The sequence below is a fragment of the Oikopleura dioica genome, chromosome 2 (assembly GCF_907165135.1).
Source record: "Oikopleura dioica chromosome 2, OKI2018_I68_1.0, whole genome shotgun sequence".
NCBI lineage: Eukaryota > Metazoa > Chordata > Appendicularia > Copelata > Oikopleuridae > Oikopleura > Oikopleura dioica.
This window is the reverse complement of record NC_137292.1, coordinates 1,478,271-1,500,797: the sequence shown is the minus strand read 5'-3', so window position 1 is coordinate 1,500,797 and position 22,527 is coordinate 1,478,271. Positions and strand designations below refer to the sequence as shown.

Below are 22,527 nucleotides of genomic sequence, written 5' to 3'. Positions count from 1 at the left end.
TAAGAATCTCGATAATATTGTGCATTCTTGGAGCCTTGTTTTATGGTATTTCGGGATGCTGCTTTGAATCTCGTCGGGCTCGGCAACAAAAAGATATTTGGAAATTTTCGCAAGAAGTTTTTCATACAAGAGCTGAGCTGTTATGAAGAAAGAAATAAAATCACTGAAAAGAATCTAGAATTTGTTCCTCTGTACTACTGACGTATTTCTGACCGAAAACATTCAATGGAAATCTTTCTAAAGAAAACATGTTGTTTTAAGTTTTCAGCTCAATGCTCTTCCTGGCAAAATCATAAAATAATCGAGAAAAATGACTCTTTCCTTCGAATATTTTGAGAATAAAAGAAGAGAGATGGAGGAAGAAGTAAATGTACCCCTCATCATCGGAAGTGTCTTTGGTGGTTTAGTACTATTATGCATTCTTGGATTTTGCTTTTGTGGTTGCTTTGGGTCTTGTTTTGCGATTCGACAAGCCCGTAAACTGGGAAATAAGTCCGCAGTTACTCCTGATGTTGCCCAAACGAGTGTGTTTTATATTTTGTTTTATTGATAAAATATTTATCAAATATTTTAGATCTTCAACAACGAGCAAAGTATATGCAAGGTCCAGGAGGATATCCTGTTAATCAAGCTTGATTCAAACTATTCAAAAATATCAAAAATATCAAAAATAAGAACTGTTCCTTTTTCCCTGCAAAGAAAAGAGAGTATCCATGAACGTGGCCTACTTGATGTCCAACTCGCCCTGCCACGGCGAATCTCAAGAGTTTTTTTGAATTTTCTCAACTTTCATCTCCCCCTCTCCGGTCGTTTGCTTGCTCCACTTTTCTGCCTCAAAGTTGAAACGCTATCACTATGTTGGTTTAGCAAAACGTCATTTGAAGAAACGAAATATAGTTGAAAATGCAGCCAAAAAAGCGCGCGGATTAAGTTCAAGGTTTATTTTGATTATCAGTTCATTTACAGATGCGCTGAAACTTGGCAATAATCGTTAAAAAATGAGTTCAACTGAAAAGTTGATGTCATGAATTAAAAAAAAATTGACAAATTTTACGTGGGTGGCTTCTCGGCTGCTCATTTGCCGGCTAGCCGAATCCAAACTTCTTATTGGTGGAAATTTTCCACACAAGCCAATGGACTCAATGTATAAGAATGACTCCTCGTTGATTTCAGAATGAGAAATTTTGAATTTCCGAATTTACCGAAAGGCATTTTCAATTAATTTTTATTTATAATTTTTTTTAATCAGCAAAAGCAAGTTATTATTGTTTCTGAAATTTTTTCAGCATCATTTTGTTCCTGAACTTTGTTTTCTTTAGCCGAAGTATTCGTCAAAAAGATGATCCAAAATCGCATCATTTGCTGAAAAATAATTTGTGAAAAATAACCATAACAAACGATCAGTTCAATTACCAGCAGGGGCTTCTCCTCTCGCAGTCCTATGAAAGTTGCCTTTCAGATGATTTCGTTCTTCAAGTCTTTTTGGTCGGAAGTGTGCCGGAAATAACTGGCAAGAAATAAGGGTGAAAAGAGAAAATGTTGTGAGAAAAAGCTGCATTTTGACTTCACTTTTTTATTTTCTTGGTATATTCACTCATTTCACTTCTTTTTATAGCGTCCTTGAGTGGGTAAACCTTGAATAATTGATGGAAAGATCATAAGGGCGCTAATTAGCCATTTAAATCCGGGGAAATGAAAAACTAAGATAAACTTTTTTGAATGATCTTTTCCGTTCTATTTTACCCAGAAGGCGAGACCAGAAAGCAAGATTTGTGGCCCTAAAAAGGGCCGTTTTGTAGCCAGCCAAGTAAAAAAGTTTACTTGGAGCTGGTGTATTTGGTGACGGCCTTGGTGCCTTCAGAGACGGCGTGCTTGGCCAATTCACCGGGGAGGAGGAGTCGGACGGCGGTCTGGACTTCTCGGGAGGAGATGGTGGATTTTTTGTTGTATTTGGCAAGTCGGGAGGCTTCGTTGGCGATTCGCTCGAAGATGTCGGAGACGAAGGAGTTCATGATGGACATGGCCTTGGAGGAGATACCGGTGTCGGGGTGGACCTGCTTGAGGACCTTGTAGATGTAGATGGAGTAAGACTCCTTTCGCTTGGCCTTTCGCTTCTTCTTGTCTCCGGCTGGGGGAGCTTTCTTGACGATCGCCTTCTTGGAACCTTTGGTAGCTGCCATTTTTCAAAAAGTGAGTTTTTGAGTCAAAACGAGTTTGAGTGAAAATCTGCGCCGCGTGCCCGTTTATATTTGGCGCGCCGAGAAACAAGCTGAGAAAGATGGCGGTAAGGAGCACCAACGATTTTTCGCGCCCGCCTAGGTGTTTCCTACTCATTACCGCCCTCTTTCTCAGCTCGTTTCGCAGCGAGGGTTTTAAATACCGCCCCGAAGCCCAAGTCGACATTCAATTTTTCGTTGAAACAAAAAAAAAAGTGAAAAATGTCCGGAAAAGGCAAAGGCGCTAAAGCAAAAGCGAAGGCAAAGTCCCGATCGGTCCGAGCTGGTCTCCAGTTCCCCGTCGGTCGAGTCCACCGAATGCTCCGAAAAGGCAACTACGCTGAACGAGTCGGAGCCGGTGCCCCAGTCTACCTCGCCGCCGTCCTCGAATACCTCAGCGCTGAAGTCCTCGAATTGGCTGGAAACGCCGCTCGAGACAACAAGAAGACCAGAATCATCCCTCGACATCTCCAGCTCGCCATCAGAAACGACGAAGAGTTGAACAAACTCCTCGGCGGCGTCACCATCGCCCAGGGTGGTGTTCTCCCCAACATCCAAGCCATCCTCCTCCCCAAGAAGACTGGCGACAAATAAAAAAATTTCACCATGTGGAATTTCAAAAAACGGCCCTTTTTAGGGCCACAAATCGATATCAACAAAAACCCCATTTTCAGAAAATGCAAAAATTTATTAATAACCTCCATAGAAAGGTGCAGGAACGAATTTATCTTTCTTTAAAAATTCGCCGGAGGGAATGTATTTAATCGATTCGTCGTCTTCGTACAGCAGAAAAACCAGCTTATCTTCTTCCCAAACTTTTTGACTTGCCTTGATTCCATTTCTCACAAAAGCTCGTTTCTTCCAAAACCTGATCTTCACTTTCCAAAGCTGTTTCGCCTCCGTGTTTTCAAGAAAAGCAAGAGAGTTCCCACTGTAACTGCTGGTATCTACTTCCTCGATTTTCGCAGGGTAGCGAGAGTAAAGTTCGCGCAGCGTTCGCCGTTGATTGAAGAGAATATCGTAGTTTTTGTAATAATCGGGTAGAAGATCCATTAATTTGAATGAGAATTCCTTTGATCGCGACCTGTAGCAGTTCATTGGCAAATCGAAAATTTCTCGTTCAAAAATCCTGAATTTTTCAAGTTATTTCATTTTTAGGGAGGATTTCTTACATTAGAATTTCGATACCGCAGTTCACCATTTTCTTATTCTTGAAGAAAGTATACACTTGACACTCATCACTTTTGTTGGGCTCACCCCTACCAATCCTAAGTTAGGATTCCTAACCCTAACCTACTCCTGCGAAAAATTAGGGAAGCCTTTCTTGGAGTAAACTTAACATATCGAAATTTCGGGTCAACAACTGGCAGTTTGGTTGGAACGAAGCGCCTCAAATCATCCGGAACAGATCCATATCCGATTTTGACCAGATGTTTGTTCATGTGTAAAAGGGTCATTTGACGGAGCACATCTTCGATCGTGTTGGCTACTTTGACTGTTTCCTCGAACAACCATTCTTTTATCAAGTCTGAGTCGCTGAAAACGTCTTTGATCACATCTTCAACCATAAGTTTGGATTCTTATTGATTAAAAATGAACAAGAAATCAAAGAAAAGCTGATTTCCAATCCCTTTGAATCCTCGCCTGAAGGTAGAAAATCTCATTCCTCAGCAGCTCCAGCGAGTTTGACTGTCTTACCATGCCGACAAAATCAAGAAAAGGCTCAACTTCCCATTCCGAAAAGTCCAGAATTTCAAATGTGACCATTTTCATCGGCAAAGCAACTTTTGTGCAGGGCTCCAAATCGTCGAAAAAACTTTCAGTTTCACTGAAAACTCACGTTTGTTTTTGTTTTTTTACGAATCAAACCTTGACTCTGCCTCGTCAAATTCGAATAAAGTTTTGAAAAAGGGATAATTCTCCTCTAAGAAGGAATTTTCATAAGTACCAGACGAGCCGTCGGAAAAGATAATTTCGGTTAGCATTTTTCTTGAAGGGTTAAAACTAATTTTCGCTTTGAAAATCAATTCCACCAAAAACAAAATTCTAGAGAAAGTCGAATACATCAAAAACTGCTAAAAGGAAGTCAGAGCTAGTTTTAAGGATTTGTGGCCCTGAAAAGGGCCATTTTTTGATCGAGTTTGAAGTCGCGTTTAAGCTCGTTCTCCTCTGATTCGACGGGCCAGCTGGATGTCCTTTGGCATGATGGTGACACGCTTGGCGTGGATGGCGCAAAGGTTGGTGTCTTCAAAGAGACCGACGAGGTAAGCCTCGGAGGCTTCCTGGAGAGCCATGACGGCGGAAGACTGGAAGCGGAGGTCGGTTTTGAAGTCCTGGGCGATTTCTCGGACGAGTCGCTGGAAGGGAAGCTTTCGGATGAGAAGCTCGGTCGATTTCTGGTATCGTCGGATCTCTCGGAGAGCAACGGTTCCAGGTCGGTATCGGTGGGGCTTCTTCACTCCTCCGGTGGCTGGGGCCGATTTGCGAGCGGCTTTGGTGGCAAGCTGCTTTCGGGGAGCCTTTCCTCCGGTCGACTTTCGGGCGGTTTGCTTGGTTCGAGCCATTTTGCTGTTCTTTTTTCAAGTTTTTGCTTTTTGAAAATGAATAAGGAGTAGCGCTCGGCGCCGCGTTTTATACCCGCCGCGCTTGGCGCGAAAATCAGTTGCCGACAGTGCGGGAGACAACCCCGCCGCGCGCTGGCCTTGTTTCTCAGCTGGAAAATGGGATGTTCGTCGATTTTAGGCGGGATGGATTGACCTAGGGGCGAAACTATCTTATCAGGGCGAAAAGATCTTTGATCAAAAGAAATTTATACCTTCGAAAATCGTATTTTTAAAATGAAGCCGTGAGTGACTGTTTATGATGGATTTCAATGATGTAAAGTTTTAAAATCGTATTTACAATCAAATATTTATGCTATGAATTATTGAATAAAATATGAACAAAAAAACGTTTTATATCTACTTTATTGCGGACAGAATATAATGATTGCAAAATTTTTAAGTGTTTACTTATTTCACCAAAGAAACAATGCAAAAAATAAGTGAGAAGTCGATTCTTTTTTTAAAAACAGTGTTTTTTAAGCCGATAAATGTCCATCTAAGTTATATCATATAACTTATATCATATATAAGTTATATGATATAACAATAATATGATTCATTTTTTTTCAAATTTAAGTTCTATTTAAAAATTTCAATGAAGTAAAGATATGTTTTTCGTAAGAAAGGTAAATCGATCCTTGATTATTTGAAGAAGTAAAGCGAAATTTCCCGGGCGTGGCTTTTCCAGGGCGTCAAATCGATAATCCGTTGCTGCGCGCGTTGAACCGTTGCCAGCGCGCGGCTTTGGGTTGTCTCCCGCACGAGTGGCCCGAGCAAATTAAACCCGCCTGTCGCGACCAGACCTCATCAAATTCAATTTTCACAAAAAGTAAAAAAGATGTCAGGACGAGGCAAAGGAGGAAAAGGACTCGGAAAGGGAGGCGCCAAGCGTCACCGAAAGGTCCTTCGAGACAACATCCAGGGCATCACCAAGCCAGCTATTCGACGACTTGCTCGACGAGGCGGTGTTAAGCGAATCTCCGGACTGATTTACGAAGAAACCCGAGGTGTTCTCAAGGTCTTCCTTGAAAACGTCATCCGCGACGCCGTCACCTACACCGAGCACGCCAAGCGAAAGACTGTCACTGCCCTTGACGTCGTTTACGCGCTCAAGCGACAGGGACGAACTCTCTATGGCTTCGGTGGATAAGAAGAAAAAAACAACCCAAAACTGGCCCTTTTTAGGGCCACAAATTTGAATTATGCGTTACGTAACCATTTGAACTTCCAATTATTTACTCGACTCAGTAAATATCAGTCTCAAAATTTCAAAATGAAAATTCCACGGAGATTTTCTCATCTAAAATAGAGAGAATAAAAATGGCACCGTGGATAGAAAGTAAATCGTTGGCTTTTTCGTGGGCGCATTTGTTTCTTGAGCTTTTTGCCTTGATTATGTTTGTTCTTGGGTCGGTCAGAAATGGGAAATGGAGAAAATGGAGTGTGTTTTTGGTCATGGGCCATGACTCATGGCGGTTTTTTCTGCTTTGTTTTATCATATGTAAGTAATAAAAATTAAGAAAAGGACGAAGAAAATGATTTTTAGAGTAATTGTCGCGTTAAAAATGTCATCAATCGAGATAGCCGACTACATAGAAGAATACATGAGCATTTTCCTATCGCACATCATTTTTGGATCCTCGTTGATTTCAATCAATCTCGTCTCAAACGCCGCGATCGCCTGTGCCGTGACATTCCTCTGGGCTGATGTGAGTGTTTTCATTGCCCAGGAAAGCGCTTGAAACAAGGAACACACGAAACTTTGTGTTCTCTCGATCTTTTACTCTGAATCAAGTGGTATTTTTGGAATGGACTCGTACAGAGAGAATAGAGGTTCCATTATCGGAATTAAACATGGAGTTTGATCCAATGTGGGGTTAAATCAAAGATCCACGATTTTATTGATGTTGAACAAAGATAATTTCTGCCAGACGATCTTTAGAGCATAAGTAATGCTGCACTAGTTTCGCAGACGAGCTGGTTACATGGTTCATCGTACAAGTTTAGAATATTAACACATGTGCAGTCATACGATTCCAAAACATGCTGTTAATGAGTCTTACAAAAGAACAACTTGTAAAACGTATTTTTTGCAGCTTTTTCAACTATTCATTCGCTCCTGATTTGAATATCTACTACTGAACAAAAGTGTAAGATTCAAGAACGTGAGAAAATAAATCATTCGTACGTCGAATCTTCCCCTGAACGTTCCAGCCACGTTTCTACGTCAAATTTCAAGCGTTTCCAAGTCTATCGCCGCGCTGATTGAATCGCTTTTCCACTGACAGGAAAAAGGTTGATTTACAACAGGATTAACTCTGTTTGAACTTACATAACTCACTCCAATCTCACTCAACTTAATATTCAGTACTCAGAATATACTGTATTTAATCCGACTCAACGGGTAATCAATTATTTCTCGTTCGAACTTCCACATCTCAGTAGGCTTTGGTTAATTATGTTTCGTTCTAGAGTGGCCAGAATAAATTTTAATAGCAGTGACGGTACAAAATTCAGTTGTTTCTCAAAGTTAGGTTCAGGCGATTGTGGGCATTTTTGAACACATGTCTTTCTCATTTCTTCGATATTTATGATTACTCAGCCTTTCTAAGAAACGATGATGGCCCCCTTGCAATTACTTTTCTCTCTCCCGGCTCACTTGGCTGATCTCAGCTGATCATGGAGAGAAGAATCTGACCCTCGCAGCCTTCCAAACGCTGATCTTGACTTGTGATGCCTGATTTATGACGAAAGGATGATCAATCTACGTCTTTGCCACACTTATTTGACGATCTGAATAAATATCATTTTCAAGGAATTAATTGTATAAACAAGTCTTCTTCTGTCGAGTATAAATTCTGACTTTGGAATCCATTTTTGCTCGAAACAAGAGACTCTTCAATCTTTGGGTGAGTAAATGTCGAGCCAAATTGACTCTTGCCAAATTTACTCTAAATTCTAGTGTTTTCAAGAGACCCACTTTTGAGGAACAGCTATTCGGGTTCAGATAGCAAATTGCTACTCACTATTATATTATAATAAACCTTAAAGGTTTATTTGTTGCAAGAAAAATGAGTGTATAGAACACTTGGAGGGTATTTTTATCCAGGATAAATTATCCCGGAGATAAATAATTAACGCTCACAGCAAGTTGATTTTCGACAGATGTTCCGAATGAAAAGATGAAAAATGCGTTGAAACCAACAATCTTCATTCTTTTTCGGTAAATCTGTCTCCACACTTGGATTCGCTCCGGTCTCTGACGGACTGTATTTATATTTCTCATGTTCATTTCGTGAATTCATTCAAAAAGTCTTTTCTGTTGAAATATGATAAAAAGGTGATTGCTCTTTAGAGGCAAATTTCACTCGTAATTTCATCGACAAATTTCAGATTTAAATTTTTCATCAAAATTTTTTCGAGTTCAAAGTTTTATTTACAAAATGTACAAAATGCCAAGTGACGAAAATCATCTTCCCATGATTTTCAAAGTTTCCCAAAACGGATTTTTTTTCATCTAAACGCGTCCTGATCAGTTATTGATGCAAGTTGAAGTTGTTCCAATTGCGCCCTCAGCCGGTCGTTTCGAGCTTGCATTTTTATACCGTAGTAAGTGTGCGGTCTTTTCACATCAATTAAGAGATTCTGACTGCCTATCATCTGCCAAATAATCGTCCGAAATCCGATTCTGCTGAACAAAAAAGACGAGAAAGGGGGAATTGTTTTCTGCAGAGAAGAGAAGAAAACGAGAAAGAGATGAAAATAACGATTTTGACAACACTTTTTTCTTTTACAATGTAAGTAATTGAAGCACCTGGGAAAATTATAATTAACAGAGATAAAAAATAAACGTCACAAAGAAGCAGATAACTGCCGCTATCTGACAGAGTAATCGCTCCAAGAGGAATTAGAAAAACAGTTTAATTCTTTTATTAATTAAAATAATAATATTTCAAGGGTGTAAGAGTCGAGAGAGACCCCTAAAAATGAGGCCTCAAGATTGTCTTTTGACCTGTAGAATCCGATTCTGGAAGCAAAAATATGACATTCCGTAATTTGGTTCTTTAAAAAAAGCTGATGGTGGGATCCCCCGATTTCGCCAACTTTGGCCTCTATCTACTTTTTTTTTTAGCTTACGTAGGAAGCTGGTTTTGGGCGCATTAGAAAGCCCGCTTCAAAATGAGCAAATTCTGGTAGAATCAGCTTGCCAGCAAAACATTCGCTTATGCATTACAGGCCGTCAAATAAACCAGTCTATATTTGCAAGAGCTAGCGGCTGCATCTTGCCTGACTCAGCAGAAAGTTACCAGTGGAACATTACACTGGTGACTGAAAAGGATATTTTTTTTCGAATACGCAAACGAAGAGTTTCCAGTCAACCTAGAGATTTACAGAAGAAGACGTCACGATACGAATTCCGATTACGATCTTTGGACTCCAACTGCGAACTTCCAAACTTCACTCCAGCTCCAGAACCGGCCAACTGCTCTCCGCGGCGCCACCAACTGCAGCACCCACAACAACTCCATCAACCACGCCAACTTCTCCGACGACGCTGACTGCGCGCTACAACGGGCGAAAAGGTACGAGAGGTTTTTGAAAGGTCTTATTTTTTTTGAGTGATATTTTTGAATATTAAAAATTTCAATTTTGGGAGAAACAGTCAAACTTTTTCCAAAGTAAAATTTCAAAAGTTATCACTCGGAAAAATTAATTTTTGGTCAAATTTTTGAGGAAGGTCAAAATTTTTGGCGGTTTTTTTTTTCAATCAGATTTTAGAAAGTTGATATTTTCTGAATTTTGAAAAATCGAAATCCAAAGTTTCATCGACGCCAAATTTCACGAATCGGCTAGTAAAGTAACGGGTAATTTTTTCTTCTTCATATTTTGAAAATGACTTTGAAGAAGCTTACCAACTTGAGCCGAAGCGAGATTCGCGCTGTTTTACGTAAAAAGGGACTTGACCCCGAGGGAACCGATGATGAAATTTTCCAACGGCTTCATGATTTTGCGCAAGAAAACGGTTGTCGTAGAACAGTAGACGACTCAACCTATCTTGTGAACATGCAAGGGGCGATCCCATCTGAAACAGGAGATCACGTTGAGGACCAGGATGACCGTGACGCTCTTTCCGACGAGTACATCGATGACGAATTAAAACAAAAAAAGTCTCGATTGTCACCGAACTCCTATCCTAGTGATTTTCCACAAGACCAGGCGCGGAAACTACCACGTAGCACCACCAGAGCCGACCTTAGAAGGGACTCTTTCAATAATTTTGCGCAAGCCGACCACGGAAAATCGCGAGTTAACACACTTGCTAAAGAATCAAGAGACATTCGAGCAGTGACAAAGCGATCAGTTACTGAAGTCGAAACTCTGCTTGCGGAAATTGCGAAAGCAGCCGATGTTTATGGTTGGAGCTCCGCTGACAAATTATTTGTTCTGCGATTAAAACTCTCCGCTGAACTAGGCAAGCAGGCCGGTATCTCGAATCTTTGCTCATTTACTGACGCAGAGCGAAGTGTGCGAAAGCGTCTCGGGCTTAACCAGGATCGAGTGGCATCCCAGCTCGCAAATCTTGAGCGCGGGCCCAATGAATCTACCATGGCCGCCTTTTACAGACTTCAAGTGCTCCTTGAAAATCCACAGAGTGGCTTTACCTATCTGCCGCCTGAGTTCAAGCGAGCGACCTTGAAGAACAATCTGAAAAAGATCCTACCCAGACAAATGTACATGTCGTTTATAACAGCTTGGTCATCTACGAACCAGACTTGTGACTTGTACGAGATCACGGACCTGCTTGAAACGCTCACAAGCGCGTTTGGCTCCCCGGGTGCGTCGGTCAACTCGATCGACGAAGTCGTTGACGACTTCGATGACTTCGAAGGTTATGATGTAAATGCTGCCGCTGCCAGGGGTCCCCTTAAGTGCCACTTCTGTCGCCGAACTGGGCACTATATGAGTGCGTGTCCAGCACTGGAACAGATGCGCGGCGGAAATGATCGATTTAGAGAGGCTGAGCTTAGAATGGACCGCCTTGAGAAAAAACTCGACAAGAGCAACGAAGAAAACGCGAGTGCTCTCACTGCTATTCTAGCGCAGCTCAAGGCTCTCAATACAAAATCGGTCAATGCAGCGGAGTCGAGTGCACCACCCAGTTCTCGCTCTGATGACAAGCCCCAGAAGCCTCGGGGTAGTCAGAAGCCTCGATGCCACCACTGCCCACTCAACTCGGAGGGTTACCCTCCGAGACACTTCCCCGCTGCTTGTCCGTACTCGGCCAGAAATAACCATTGACTAGGCCCGGAAGTGCCCGAGGTTCACACTGTCAGCTCCCCAACTTTTCTGCCCCATTTTCGCGTTTCCATCAATGGCCAAGAATTTTCTGCACTTGCCGATAGTGGCTGTAACTGTCAGTTAATTCATCCCCGAGTTGCAGATAAATTTACTTCAACTCATCCACCGGTCAAAACCAACGCTCAAATTCGGGTCGCAAATAGTTCCAAATGCCAAATCAAATCGCAAATAACGCTCCCAGTATCGATCGGAGGTCGAGTTAGGCAAATAACATTCTACATCTACCCCCAAATGTCGTATGACATGATCATCGGCTTATCCGATTATGACCGAGTCGTTATCGATAAGGCGAACAACCTGATCACTCTCGATCAAGACACTACCGAGCTGGTTCATTATGGCACAGACATACGCCTTAATTCAGTGAACAATATAACAATCGAGGCGTTCGGAATCACTCCCGTGCCCGTCGAGTGTCCAATCAGGGAGGAAGAGGGATGTGTTGTTGTCGGTCCTGATGATAAGGGATTTCTTTTTGAAAATAACCTGACAGTCGTCGAAGCTACGTACAACCCAGATCCAACGCTCATGGTGCTAGTTCAGAACACCACTGGATCGAAAATCGAGATTCCCAAGGGCATTCCAATCGCCAGGGGATTTCACATGGAAAAGGATCCAGGCGGAAACTTGCGCTGCAATGAGCTCATCCATTTGTACAGTAGTGACGACCAGGACTCGGAGTTTAAAGAGCACCTGCTTTCTCGGGAGCTCCGTTATACACCATCCAAGAGCGATGCGTATAAAAACGTCAAACTTGGCGAAAAACTAACGGCTGCTCAGAAATCACAAGTACTCGGAGTACTCAGTAAAGAGAGGACCGCTTTCAGTACTTGTCCCGACGACATAGGGCTTTTGCGTAACACGGCTTTTCGTATTCATTTGAAAGACGAAAATGCCGAGATCTACGAGAAGCCGCGAGCTCCGAGACAGGCGATCAGGGAAAAAGGAGACCAAGTTATCAAGAGATGGCTCGACAACAAGATCATTAAAGAATGCGCGAGCCGGTATAATTTGCCGCTTTTTTTTATCGCAAAGCGTGATGGGTCTGCGCGTCCAATTTTGGATGCGAGGGCCCTTAACTTGGAGACTATCCCTGACCGCTGGCCCATTCCGTGCCTAAAATCGCTGATGACTCGAGTCTCAGAGACATTTGCGAAGGCAAAAGGAAATCTGTGGGTGTCCTCTTCAGATATTTGCTCAGCCTTTAACCAGATTAGGTTGTTCTCCGAGGATACTCACAAGTGCGCATTCAGCTACGGGGACAAGCAATATCAAGCACAGCGCATGCTATTTGGACTAAGGAACAGTCCAAGTTGCTTTGCCAGGGCTGTGTCCCGCATTTTCCAGGACGACCCTGAAGTCATGATCTTAATGGACGATTTGCTTATTCTCTCGCAATCGTTCGAAGATCATCTGAAAGCACTTGAGCGGGTTCTCAAAAAGCTGAAGGAATGTGGTGTGACTTTAAAGGTTGAAAAGACCTTCATATGTTCTAGTTCCTTTGATTATCTGGGCTTTACAGTCACATCGAAGGGTGTCGCGCCGATTCGGTCAAAAGTTCAGGCAATACTTGACTTTCCGCGGCCGAAATCGAGAAAACAAACGCGTTCCTTTATCGGTCTAGGAGTTTTCTATCGCCACTTTATAAAGGACGCATCCGCGATTCTAGAGCCCCTACACAAGCTGTGCGCTCCTTCGAAAGAGCCTTTTACATGGACTCCAGTGCATCAAGAGAGCTTTGAAAAATTCAAGCTCAACTTGGCGGCGGCAACAGAGCTCGCACATCGAGACCCAGAACTGCCTTTGGTTCTTGTGACCGATGGATCCACAAAAGCCATTGCCGGAGCACTGCATCAAAAGTTACCATCTGGGCACTTACAACCGCTCGGATACTTCTCACGGGCACTCGTTAGCGCGGAAGCGAAGCTAGCTTCCAGATATATCGAGCTGGCAGCGGTCGTTTGTGCTCTCGAGTACTTTGAAGATCAGGTTTATCTTCAACCAGTCACAGTGGTCAGCGACCATTTCTCGTTGCAGAAGGTCCTTGAGGAGAAACGAATGCGGAAATCGCTTCCAGTACGCGTCGTTAATTTAATACAACGATTAACGCGTTTTAATGTCTCGTCGATAGAGCATGTGAAGGGAACGGACCCAATGATGGTCGGAATCGATGCTCTCAGCAGAGCCGTCCCCATCAGCGAGTTCGATGACTTCGCGGAACCCGATGACATAGACAGAGGGGTTTCAAATGTTATCAGACTTGAACCGGGATTCGATTCCATCTACTCGTGTCTTCAGATTGAAACGCGCCGGGCTCGCAGAATCCGGAAAAACAACAGTGACGCGCCGATTCTTACCATCGGAGATACCGGTTTCACTGCAGCTCAGCTCAATCGGATTCAGAAAAGCGACGCTTTTCTGCAGAAACTCCTTCAGAAGGATCTAGTGACACTTGACGAGCGGGAAATCTATGTCGAAAAGGAGAATAAAGACATTATTTTCCTCCCTTACGAGCTCGCACTCCAAGTCGCCAGTTTCCTCCACGTCTGCAAAGCCCATCCGGGCACAGGCTGTCTCTCGGAGATACTGCGCCGGAAGTTTATCATGCGTAATCCGCAGGCGGTCGCGCGAGAAATCTGCAATTCATGCCTCAAATGTCTGCAGATAAAACCACGTCCAGCACTCCGGAACATCGATATTCCAAAGCCTGAAATCGCGTCCCAACCTTGGGAGCGGGTCTATCTAGACCTCTGTGATTTCGGAAGCGTAGACCAGGATGGTTGTCGGTACCTTCTGGCGGGAGTTGACCAGATGACTCGATTCGTGGTCTGCAAGCCCCTCAGAACAAAATCGGCCTCGGAGGTTGCTCAAGGTATTTTGGAATTAATCCTTTCTAACAATGCCATGGGTGGTCGATTTACTTTCGATAATGGGCTTGAATTCGCCAATCAACACGTGACAGAGCTTCTTGAGAAATTCAATATCAAGATAAGCCGAATAAGCCCCTATTCGCCGCAAGGGAATCTCACAGAGCGGAAATTTCGTTCCATTGGGATCAAGAGCAAAATTCTGAGCCTTGACCCTGCCACATGGAGCAAAGAAATTGCATTTGTGGTATATCACCTCAATAACACGCCCTGTAGTACACTTGGGAATCTTACCCCTTCTGAATGTATCAGTGGGCGACCTATGCCCTACCCAACATTCTGCCTCCCAGATGATCCGAAGGGAACGGGTGACCCAGAGGATTGGGCCGCATATTGCTCGGGCTGGCTTCACAGAATTGCGGGAGAACTTCAGAGCAAGTTCTTAGCTCGATTACCGGGAAAAGATCTCCCAGAAGCCCCCCAGGAAGGTTCGATACCGGTGGGTCGGAAGGTGGCCTTCTGGTCCCCTCAGAAACCAAATACGTCCCGCAAGGCATACGTTCAATATGCCGGCCTAGCCAGAGTAGTCCGATACCTTCGATTCGGAAGCTACGAACTTGAAGAATTGGGAACGGGAAACAGGCTTGTCCGTAATATCCGTCATCTTAGATTAGCACCGGAAGACCCGAAAGAATAATTTGACCAAAAATATCAAATTTTGTCTGAGCACAACCACTAACTAATCTTTTTTCAGATGACGAACGGATCCTTGCTCTTCTCACTTCAACTGCTTTCACTCGGCTACGGGGACATGGTCTTACCAGGGGGTGTGGTCCTTGAGGCATCTGGGGATTTGTATCTGTCACGACAAAGGGCGGTTCATATCGTTGAAATTGAGCGGCCCAAACCAACGCAACCCTATCTGAATATTGTACTGCCTAAGTGCTCTAAGGAGAATTGCGAGAAATACTTCTCCAATGATAGAAGCGCTAGACGGGAGTGCTCAGATAGCCGCGCATCAGATCGATTAGCCGCGCTACGAGAATCGATCGACTCCGATTTCAAGAGGCGCATTTTGGCAATCAATGCTGAGGCTAATCTGCTCAAAAGGGACGTGCGCGAGCGACGACGCAAGTCAGCTCTCAGATCTGGTCACGTGGTTCGAAAAGGACGTGATTTAGTCGCGGGCGCTTCTCTTCTGTCAAGCGTTCTCAATTTTTCAATGAAGGTCGTTAATAACATACAAATTCAAAATTTGAAAAAAGTTACGCTCCATACGAAGGAACGCGTGAATACGCTTGAGAATGCGTTAAAAGATTCAATGGCATCAGTAAGCGTTTGCATCAATGAGACTTACGCTAAGATCGACCTTCTTGAACAACAGGTCTGCCTTGAATCCAACCAGAAGTTCGAACTCAGCACAAGTGCTATCGCAGCACAGGCTACTCAGAACTATCTGGAGCAAATTGACAGTGAGGTTAGCGAACTCGCGACAGGTAACATCCCTCCTACCATTGACTACATTATGCTCTGGAGGAGCGGATGCCTGGCGGCTTCGTGTCCTAGTATGCGAGAACAGTCATGCATGACATTTTGCAAAGACCTGCTCTTCGACCTTCCAAGAGAATTGCGGCCAAGACTAATCGGCTCGTATCTCGATGAGAACTCGATCAAAATCTATGTTGAAATGAGGTTTCCGGTCATTATGGCTGAACCGAGTCAGCTTCACAGAGTAACCAGTTTTGGCATCGTGGAAAAATTGAGGACAAGTTTGTCACAACGGCGGCGCAGATTTCCCCGTATGCGACAGAGATATCGGGTCGGTTGTTCCAGCTGAACCGTTTCGAATGCTACAGCTCACGGGACACACTGATGGTATGCAAAAATTCCGCTCTCAGCTCTAATTCATGCTTGAGCGACGTAGCTACCTGCCCCACTAGATCTTGGCCAAGCGAAGCCCCATGCACCTACGCATACACGAGAAGTGGCGCCGTAGTGTACAGTATTGTGCCCGCGGAACATCGTGTGCGTTCAGTGTCACCTGACCTTGCAAGAAAACGTGATCTGTTTCAGGGTCTACGTTACTTCGAAGCGTCAGAGCTTGACCAAGAAGTCCACTGCCAGGGCCTCTTGATACCCATCACTAAGACTGATCGCATTTACTCTTCAAATATGACACTCGCTAGAGCAGCGGCTGAGATTGAGTTCGAATTTGATGATCGAAACTTCAATGTCACCCGCAGTGATGTGTTTGAACCATCCTTCATAGAGGACATCCAAGAGGATGTGGAAAATAATCTTCTCTTCCTCATCGTTTCTAGCGCCTCTTTACTTACACTCATTGCTCTAGTGTTCTTGACTTTTGGAAACCGAATGAGATTTTTCAATAAGGAAATAACTCGACTGAATCAACCTGTAGTGTAGCTAGCCGCCCCGCTCAAAGTTCAGTTCACAACAAGCCGCAGTGAAATAGCTCCGTCATGGACCTCTCGCAGGGTGATTATTTTTCTTATTCTAGTGTGCTTATGTTTCAGCGGGAGGGAGTAAGGTGCATAGCGCCGAGGCTTTTCTGAATCAATTTTTCACTATCGATTCGACCCATAGAACACGCCATTGTGAACTGGCCGGGTATAAATGTTCTATTCATAATGCACCAAGGATAAATAATCACTAGCTTCCCAAGTTCAATTATACTCAGGGCGATCTACGAGCATTCCCGTAAATAATCTCAACATTCAAATATTTCCAATAATCAAATGTCAAAGAGTTCACGATCTTAAGGGTATCTCTTGCTTTTGACCTAAAAACCTCAAATGACCGATCAAGACCACCTCTCAATAGGGTAACCGGGGGAAGGATAAGGGACTAACTACAAAACATCTTAAAACTTTTGGAATACTTTCTACGAATGTCTGATTGTCTATCGATCATTCCCGATCAAAACGATAGACCGACCAGTTCACCCTGGTTCAGATGAGAATCTGAGGCCTAGTAGCGAGGTAACCGCAGGAATTCCATCAGTAGAGTTAGAAGCTAGAATTCTTCCAAGGTTTATGATCTAACTACCCGGTACACCCTTAACACCTCTAGACCCAAGGTAGCCAGTGAGCAGCCGCACAACCACCATCACCACTTCCACCGACACCACTGACATCACCTACAAAGACAACGACATCGACATCTCCGACATCAGCACCACCTTCATCGACACCGCCGACATCATCAATACCGACCTCGACTTCGACACCAACTACAACAACCATACCATCTCCACCGACACCGCCGACATCATCAATACCGACCTCGGCTTCGAACAAACTACAACAACCATACCATCTCCACCGAAACCGCCGATATCACCAACAAAGACAACGACCTCGACGTCTCCAACATCAACACCACTTCCACCGACGCTGCCGACACCAACAACAACAACCGTACTACCTCTACTGACACCGCCTATATCACCAACCACAACCCCACTGGCCACACCGCCGACCCCGACAACTTATCAACCAACATCCTCCAAACCAATAACACCGACTCCGTCTGACACCTACAAGCCCGTTTGTTTCCTGTATCTTCCTCTTCGCATCATCCTCGACGTTAGCAACACCTACATACTCCTCACCGCTGATTCCGCCTTCAACGTCATACTAACCCTTGCGCCTATTCAACTTCAACCTCTTCAATAGCACCTGATCCGCTTTCCAAAAAAAACCCGACAATCATGTGCCGACAACAACCTGGATATCCATCAAATCAACTCGACCTTCCCTCTTTCAGCTCTCTACTAACAACTGTACATCATCGACGCCGTCAAAACCGCCCCTGATGTCCAGCTCTCCCTGCAAAAAAAAGAAATGAAACTTTTTATCCCTGTGCATTTTTCTATTTCCAAAAACATATCTACTGTTTTCTTTACTATTGTTATCATTTTAGTTACCAAAACGTGTGCTTCTCCTTCATCTCGTGTGATTTATACATCAAAATGTACCAACCCTAAGTGGGGGAAGGGTGAAGTGTTCTACTTTAGCTACAGTTCCTAAACTGTCAATCATAGAGCCTATATTTAGCCTGATCAAAGCCCCCTTAGCCTCAAATTAGTTGCTCCCCGCTGACTCTCACCCTTCTCGTCAGCTGTACACGATTGCCCCTCTCAGTTTTCTATTCTCAATAAACCAGTCTATATTTGCAAGAGCTAGCGGCTGCATCTTGCCTGACTCAGCAGAAAGTTACCAGTGGAACATTACAGTGATTAACATTTTGAAAAATGGCCATTTTAGGTCATTTTCAAATCGTATCTACTTTTTTTTGGGCTTAAGGATTCAAAATCTTTTTTGTTTATCTAAAAGTATATACGCTTATCTTAATTTTTTGGTAGAATCATCATGATGGGATAAGTGAATAAAAAAATTCTAGTTGTAAAACTTTTTGAAACCATTTTTGGCGTTATTTGGGTGTTAGAATGCTCTCTAGCGCCAACAATTGGCCGAAAATTCTAGTGCGGTTATTATATTCGTAATCTACACATTCTAAGCTTTCGAAAGACCCCTTGTATGTCTTATTTCGATGGCAATGATAAATCGAAAAAAATTGCGATTTTCACGCTAAGTACAATTTACATGCATTTTCCCGAACTTTGGGAGCCAAAATTACGGGGATGCACTTATGTAAAGGGGTACTATCATATATCAAAATGATCCTCAGAACACGAGGAATCTAATCATAGGCGATAATGACCACTGCCAAAGTTTTGAAAAATCGGGGGGTGATCATGAGAGAACTTGAAAATATGACTTTTTCTAATTCATATGTCAAGTACTGGGAGACGGATCAGGAGTGCCATTTTCATTATGGTATTCTGTCACCTGGCGTCAGACATTTTCTGATCCTTGAACCTGGTTCCCAGGTGACAGCCGAAAAAATCGTTATCTTTTTCAGTTCAAAACTCAAAAAACTCAGTGCACAAAACAGTGAGTCCTAGAGATAGAATGATAATTTTTGCCGCGTCTGTCAAAAAAAAAGATTTTCAACGGTCACGGAATTAATCGATTTAGAAGCATTTAAATCGGATAGAATTATTTCAAGTCAGTATAATCTGATTTTTCATACAAAGATATATACTCGGAGAATGCGGACGAAATTTTCAGATGTAAAATTTTTCAAAAAGATTCAGCGAGAAAAATCTATACCGTGGGTGACAGATTTCACGACGGAGTTCTCTCGTTGAAGACCAGAATTTTTGGAAGAATATTGAAATTTCTCGTCCGCGTCCGTGCCTTTTAATCAAAATAACCCACGGTATCACTGAAAAATATTGTCCAAATTTTAGTTCCATCTGCTTGTTTTCTGTGAAATTTAATCGTATAAGATCGCATTTTTGTGCTTTTTATTTGAGCTCCTAGATAAATATCCCTTTTTGCCCGCGCATAAACCCATATAAATGTCAGAGATACGGGAAATGAATTAATTCATCTCTCTTCTTTCATTCCGTATACCATCAGTTATTCCTCCAGAAAGGGATTAATTTATCTTAAAACGCTATCAGATCCACAAAGACGGATTTCCACTGCTCGGTCCATCTCCATATAAGCACCGTGAGCGATTAGATTTATTTATTTTATTTTCACAACGAGATAAAAAGTAAGAAAAATGATGTTCTCTCTCCCTCTCTTTCAGCTCTAGAGAATAAGTAGATAGGGTTTAAAGGTATAATAGTAAAAGGGTCAAATTAAAATTTTAAAATTTTGACATATAAATATAAAATTTTAAAATTCAAAATAAAGAGGCTGAAATAAAAAAATTATTGAAGATGAAAAATGAAGAATTTATTTTTAAATTTTTAGGGCAAATAATTGGGAAATGATTTGTAAACCAGCGATTTGCTCAAAATGCCGAAGCTATCTCATCAGAAACTCCAAAGGTTTGTATTAAAAGAACTCGCATTCTTCAAACTAATTTCCGAAGCAGTGAAAATTTAACCTTCAAAAAACTTGTGCCAAAAAAGACCTTTGACCGAAGAGAACGAGTTTTTGTGGCAAAATGACTGATTTATTAACGCATATTTGGCTTGAGTTGAACAATATTCAAGTTGTTCAACGAACTCGATAAATAAAATTAATGGGTCAATTAATAATTGCTGATTCTAAGGAAGGATGTCGTTTCCACTTGCTGAAGCCGCAGAATGAGAGTTAAATGACTGTAGTTCCGTTTTTTCGGGTTGATTTAAAATGACAAATTTCAATTTGACCTTATTGAACATTAATTTCTTCTACAAAAATTCAAGGTCTGACAGTCAGACTCTGACTCGTTAAACCAAGAAACAAAGTAGTCTCTTTTCAAAAATGCATCAAGTCTATTTGTCCCTTTTAAATTATTTGCGGAGTTTCGTGTTCAGACAACATCGTACCATCCAATTGATTGATCAGCGCTCTTATCATCAGAAGTGCCAAAAACTTGGCTTAGAAAGTCAGCTGGAAGTCCACTGTACTTTCTGAGATCGATGCTAACACAAACTAATCTAACCCTTCTCCTTTATTAAAGATCCATCAGACAGATACTGGGTGATGTGCTCGACGCTTTCGAGGAACAAACACTGCTGCAACTTCCGCGGAGGACCCACGCTCTTCACCGTAAGTGTTTGTTTGCCGAAATGAATTATTATTGCTCTGGCAATTGCAGCGATCTGTTTTCTGGCAGACTTGAGGAAAAAAAAACAACTTTTGGAAAAACAAAAAAAAAATGGGGAGGTGTCTGGAACCGACAAAAAAATTTCGACAAATTTTGCGTGGATTTTTTCAACCAATCAGAAGCCTGGATTCTACCGGCCAATCAGCAGCCGAGTAGCCGCCCACGCAAAAATGGTCAAAATTTTTTCGTCGGTTCCAGACGCCACCCCAAAAAATTGATAAATTAATTTTTTATCAACATTAGTTTCAACGAAAATTTCATCAATTATTTCAGTCGATATCAGACATGTGTCAAGACAAAGATGGCGATAACGAGATAGTGGAGAAGGACTACGAAATCAACTTCGACGTCACCGATGAGGAATGTCAAGGCATCGCAAACGACAACATGACAGAAATAACAAATGACTTGGCGCTTGTTTCGGACGAATTTGAACGCGCGATGGACTCCAAGTGCCGTGGCAACAACAAGCAATGCTCGCTCGAGGCGACCTACAGGGAAATTCAAAGTAAGTTTTCAAAAATGACGAAATTTCGACAAATTTTGACAAATTTTTCGTGGAAATTTTCAACAAATCAGAAACCTGGATTTGTCAAACCGGCCAATCAGCAGCCGAATAGCCGCCCACGCAAAATTTGTCGAAGTTTTCGTCGTTTCCAGAGACCACCCCTTTTTAAAACATACTGTAGCTGATGGCAAGTACAGGCTCGACTTTGAAGTGCAAAAAGACAATTGCTCGATCAAGTACAAAGAAATGAAGACTTGCTCGCAAGTTTCGGCGCAGCTCAGGAAATGAGTTCAAACTAACTTTTCAAAGCAAAAAAATAGAAAAAATGTTTTAAAACTCAACTACAGGACAGAGCAAATCGTCAGCGGTAAGTCTTGAAAAATCATATGAGGAGCATCAGTGATTTACGTAGTTTTTACAGCTCTGACGTACATCGGCTTGATCATCGGTGGCGCGTTGATCGGGGGCATTCTGATCGGGGCGATGATCCTCAAACGAAACGACCACAAGGCGATGCTTGAAAGGTCGAGGGCCAGGACTTCGGTGCAAATCTCACAATCCAAAAAGAAGGATGATTCGCTCAACGGGTCAGTAGAAAGCCGGATCAGCCCGGAAAAGAATAGAACATGGAAATATATAACCAGACATAATACGTCTTTTCTTGATTGAGAATTTTTTCCAGCTAATTTGCTTTATAAGGTTTATTTATCATCCGAAAAAAGACCAACTGGCCCAGTTTTTTTAAATCAACCAATATTTTCTAGACAGTTGTTATCTGCTTAGAAACCATACTACTTGTTATAGAACTTTTATATAACTATTATCTTATCATAGTCCGAGTGGTATTCCTTCTAAAGTCCAACCCCACTGTACTAGACCTTCACAGAAATATAAATGATCATATTCGATTCCTTGATCAAGATGAATTCTTGATTCTTGAGGAGGGACCTTATATATCACGGACCACAAACCTATAAATGTTTTTTCAGACAAAACGGCGAGAAGAAAGATCTGATAGTGAAAAGAGAAGAATTATGAAATTAAAAAAGCGGCCGACAGCTTCATTGAGATATTAACTTGCCAAATGACTCCAAAAGTTCACTGTATATATAAAAAGCTTTTCTTTATTTAAAAATCTTATTTAACATTTGAAATTTCATATTTATAAATACTTCACAACGAATAAACTCATACTCAAAATCACCAAAGAACTAGAACCAGAACTGTATTAGTAAATTTGTCTGTCACCGCCTCCGGCCCCGACGCTCCTCTTGAAAAGA

The 22,527-nt window shown here is 42.5% G+C and overlaps 7 protein-coding genes across 8 annotated transcripts; 4 read left to right on the top strand and 3 right to left on the bottom strand.

Moving 5' to 3' along the window:
* Nucleotides 1-1,801: 1,801 nt before the first annotated feature.
* Nucleotides 1,802-2,194, bottom strand: LOC145700795 (late histone H2B.2.1-like). The gene has a single exon (XM_081778118.1). It carries the CDS (start codon nt 2,178-2,180, stop codon nt 1,818-1,820), a length of 363 nt encoding a protein of 120 aa, XP_081634244.1. The 5' UTR covers nt 2,181-2,194; the 3' UTR covers nt 1,802-1,817.
* Nucleotides 2,195-2,406: 212 nt separating this feature from the next.
* Nucleotides 2,407-2,836, top strand: LOC145696198 (late histone H2A.3, gonadal). The gene has a single exon (XM_081773197.1). The coding sequence runs from the start codon at nt 2,439-2,441 to the stop codon at nt 2,808-2,810; it is 372 nt and encodes a 123-aa protein (XP_081629323.1). The 5' UTR covers nt 2,407-2,438; the 3' UTR covers nt 2,811-2,836.
* Nucleotides 2,837-2,889: 53 nt separating this feature from the next.
* On the bottom strand, nt 2,890-3,454 carry LOC145696196 (uncharacterized). The gene is made up of 2 exons (XM_081773195.1): nt 3,389-3,454; nt 2,890-3,345 (listed from the first exon to the last, which is right to left on the bottom strand). Exons 1-2 carry the CDS (start codon nt 3,415-3,417, stop codon nt 2,907-2,909), a joined length of 468 nt encoding a protein of 155 aa, XP_081629321.1. The 5' UTR covers nt 3,418-3,454; the 3' UTR covers nt 2,890-2,906.
* Nucleotides 3,455-4,354: 900 nt separating this feature from the next.
* LOC145696197 (histone H3) lies at nt 4,355-4,792 on the bottom strand. Its single transcript, XM_081773196.1, has one exon. It carries the CDS (start codon nt 4,778-4,780, stop codon nt 4,370-4,372), a length of 411 nt encoding a protein of 136 aa, XP_081629322.1. The 5' UTR covers nt 4,781-4,792; the 3' UTR covers nt 4,355-4,369.
* Nucleotides 4,793-5,632: 840 nt separating this feature from the next.
* Nucleotides 5,633-5,999, top strand: LOC145696090 (histone H4). The gene has a single exon (XM_081773076.1). The coding sequence runs from the start codon at nt 5,658-5,660 to the stop codon at nt 5,967-5,969; it is 312 nt and encodes a 103-aa protein (XP_081629202.1). The 5' UTR covers nt 5,633-5,657; the 3' UTR covers nt 5,970-5,999.
* Nucleotides 6,000-8,375: 2,376 nt separating this feature from the next.
* Nucleotides 8,376-21,603, top strand: LOC145699097 (uncharacterized). Of its 2 annotated transcripts, none has more exons than XM_081776345.1 (5): nt 8,376-8,616; nt 19,896-19,972; nt 20,593-20,681; nt 21,013-21,247; nt 21,429-21,603. In XM_081776345.1, the coding sequence occupies exons 1-5, from the start codon at nt 8,576-8,578 to the stop codon at nt 21,533-21,535; spliced, it is 549 nt and encodes a 182-aa protein (XP_081632471.1). In that variant the 5' UTR covers nt 8,376-8,575; the 3' UTR covers nt 21,536-21,603. The 2 variants fall into 2 exon arrangements, with proteins under 2 accessions (XP_081632471.1, XP_081632472.1); XM_081776346.1 differs by having other exon boundaries at nt 20,602-20,681; nt 21,429-21,598.
* On the top strand, nt 9,093-17,741 carry LOC145700547 (uncharacterized). Its single transcript, XM_081777836.1, has 3 exons — nt 9,093-9,402; nt 14,801-15,778; nt 17,148-17,741. The coding sequence occupies exons 2-3, from the start codon at nt 14,801-14,803 to the stop codon at nt 17,739-17,741; spliced, it is 1,572 nt and encodes a 523-aa protein (XP_081633962.1). The 5' UTR covers nt 9,093-9,402.
* Nucleotides 21,604-22,527: the final 924 nt, after the last annotated feature.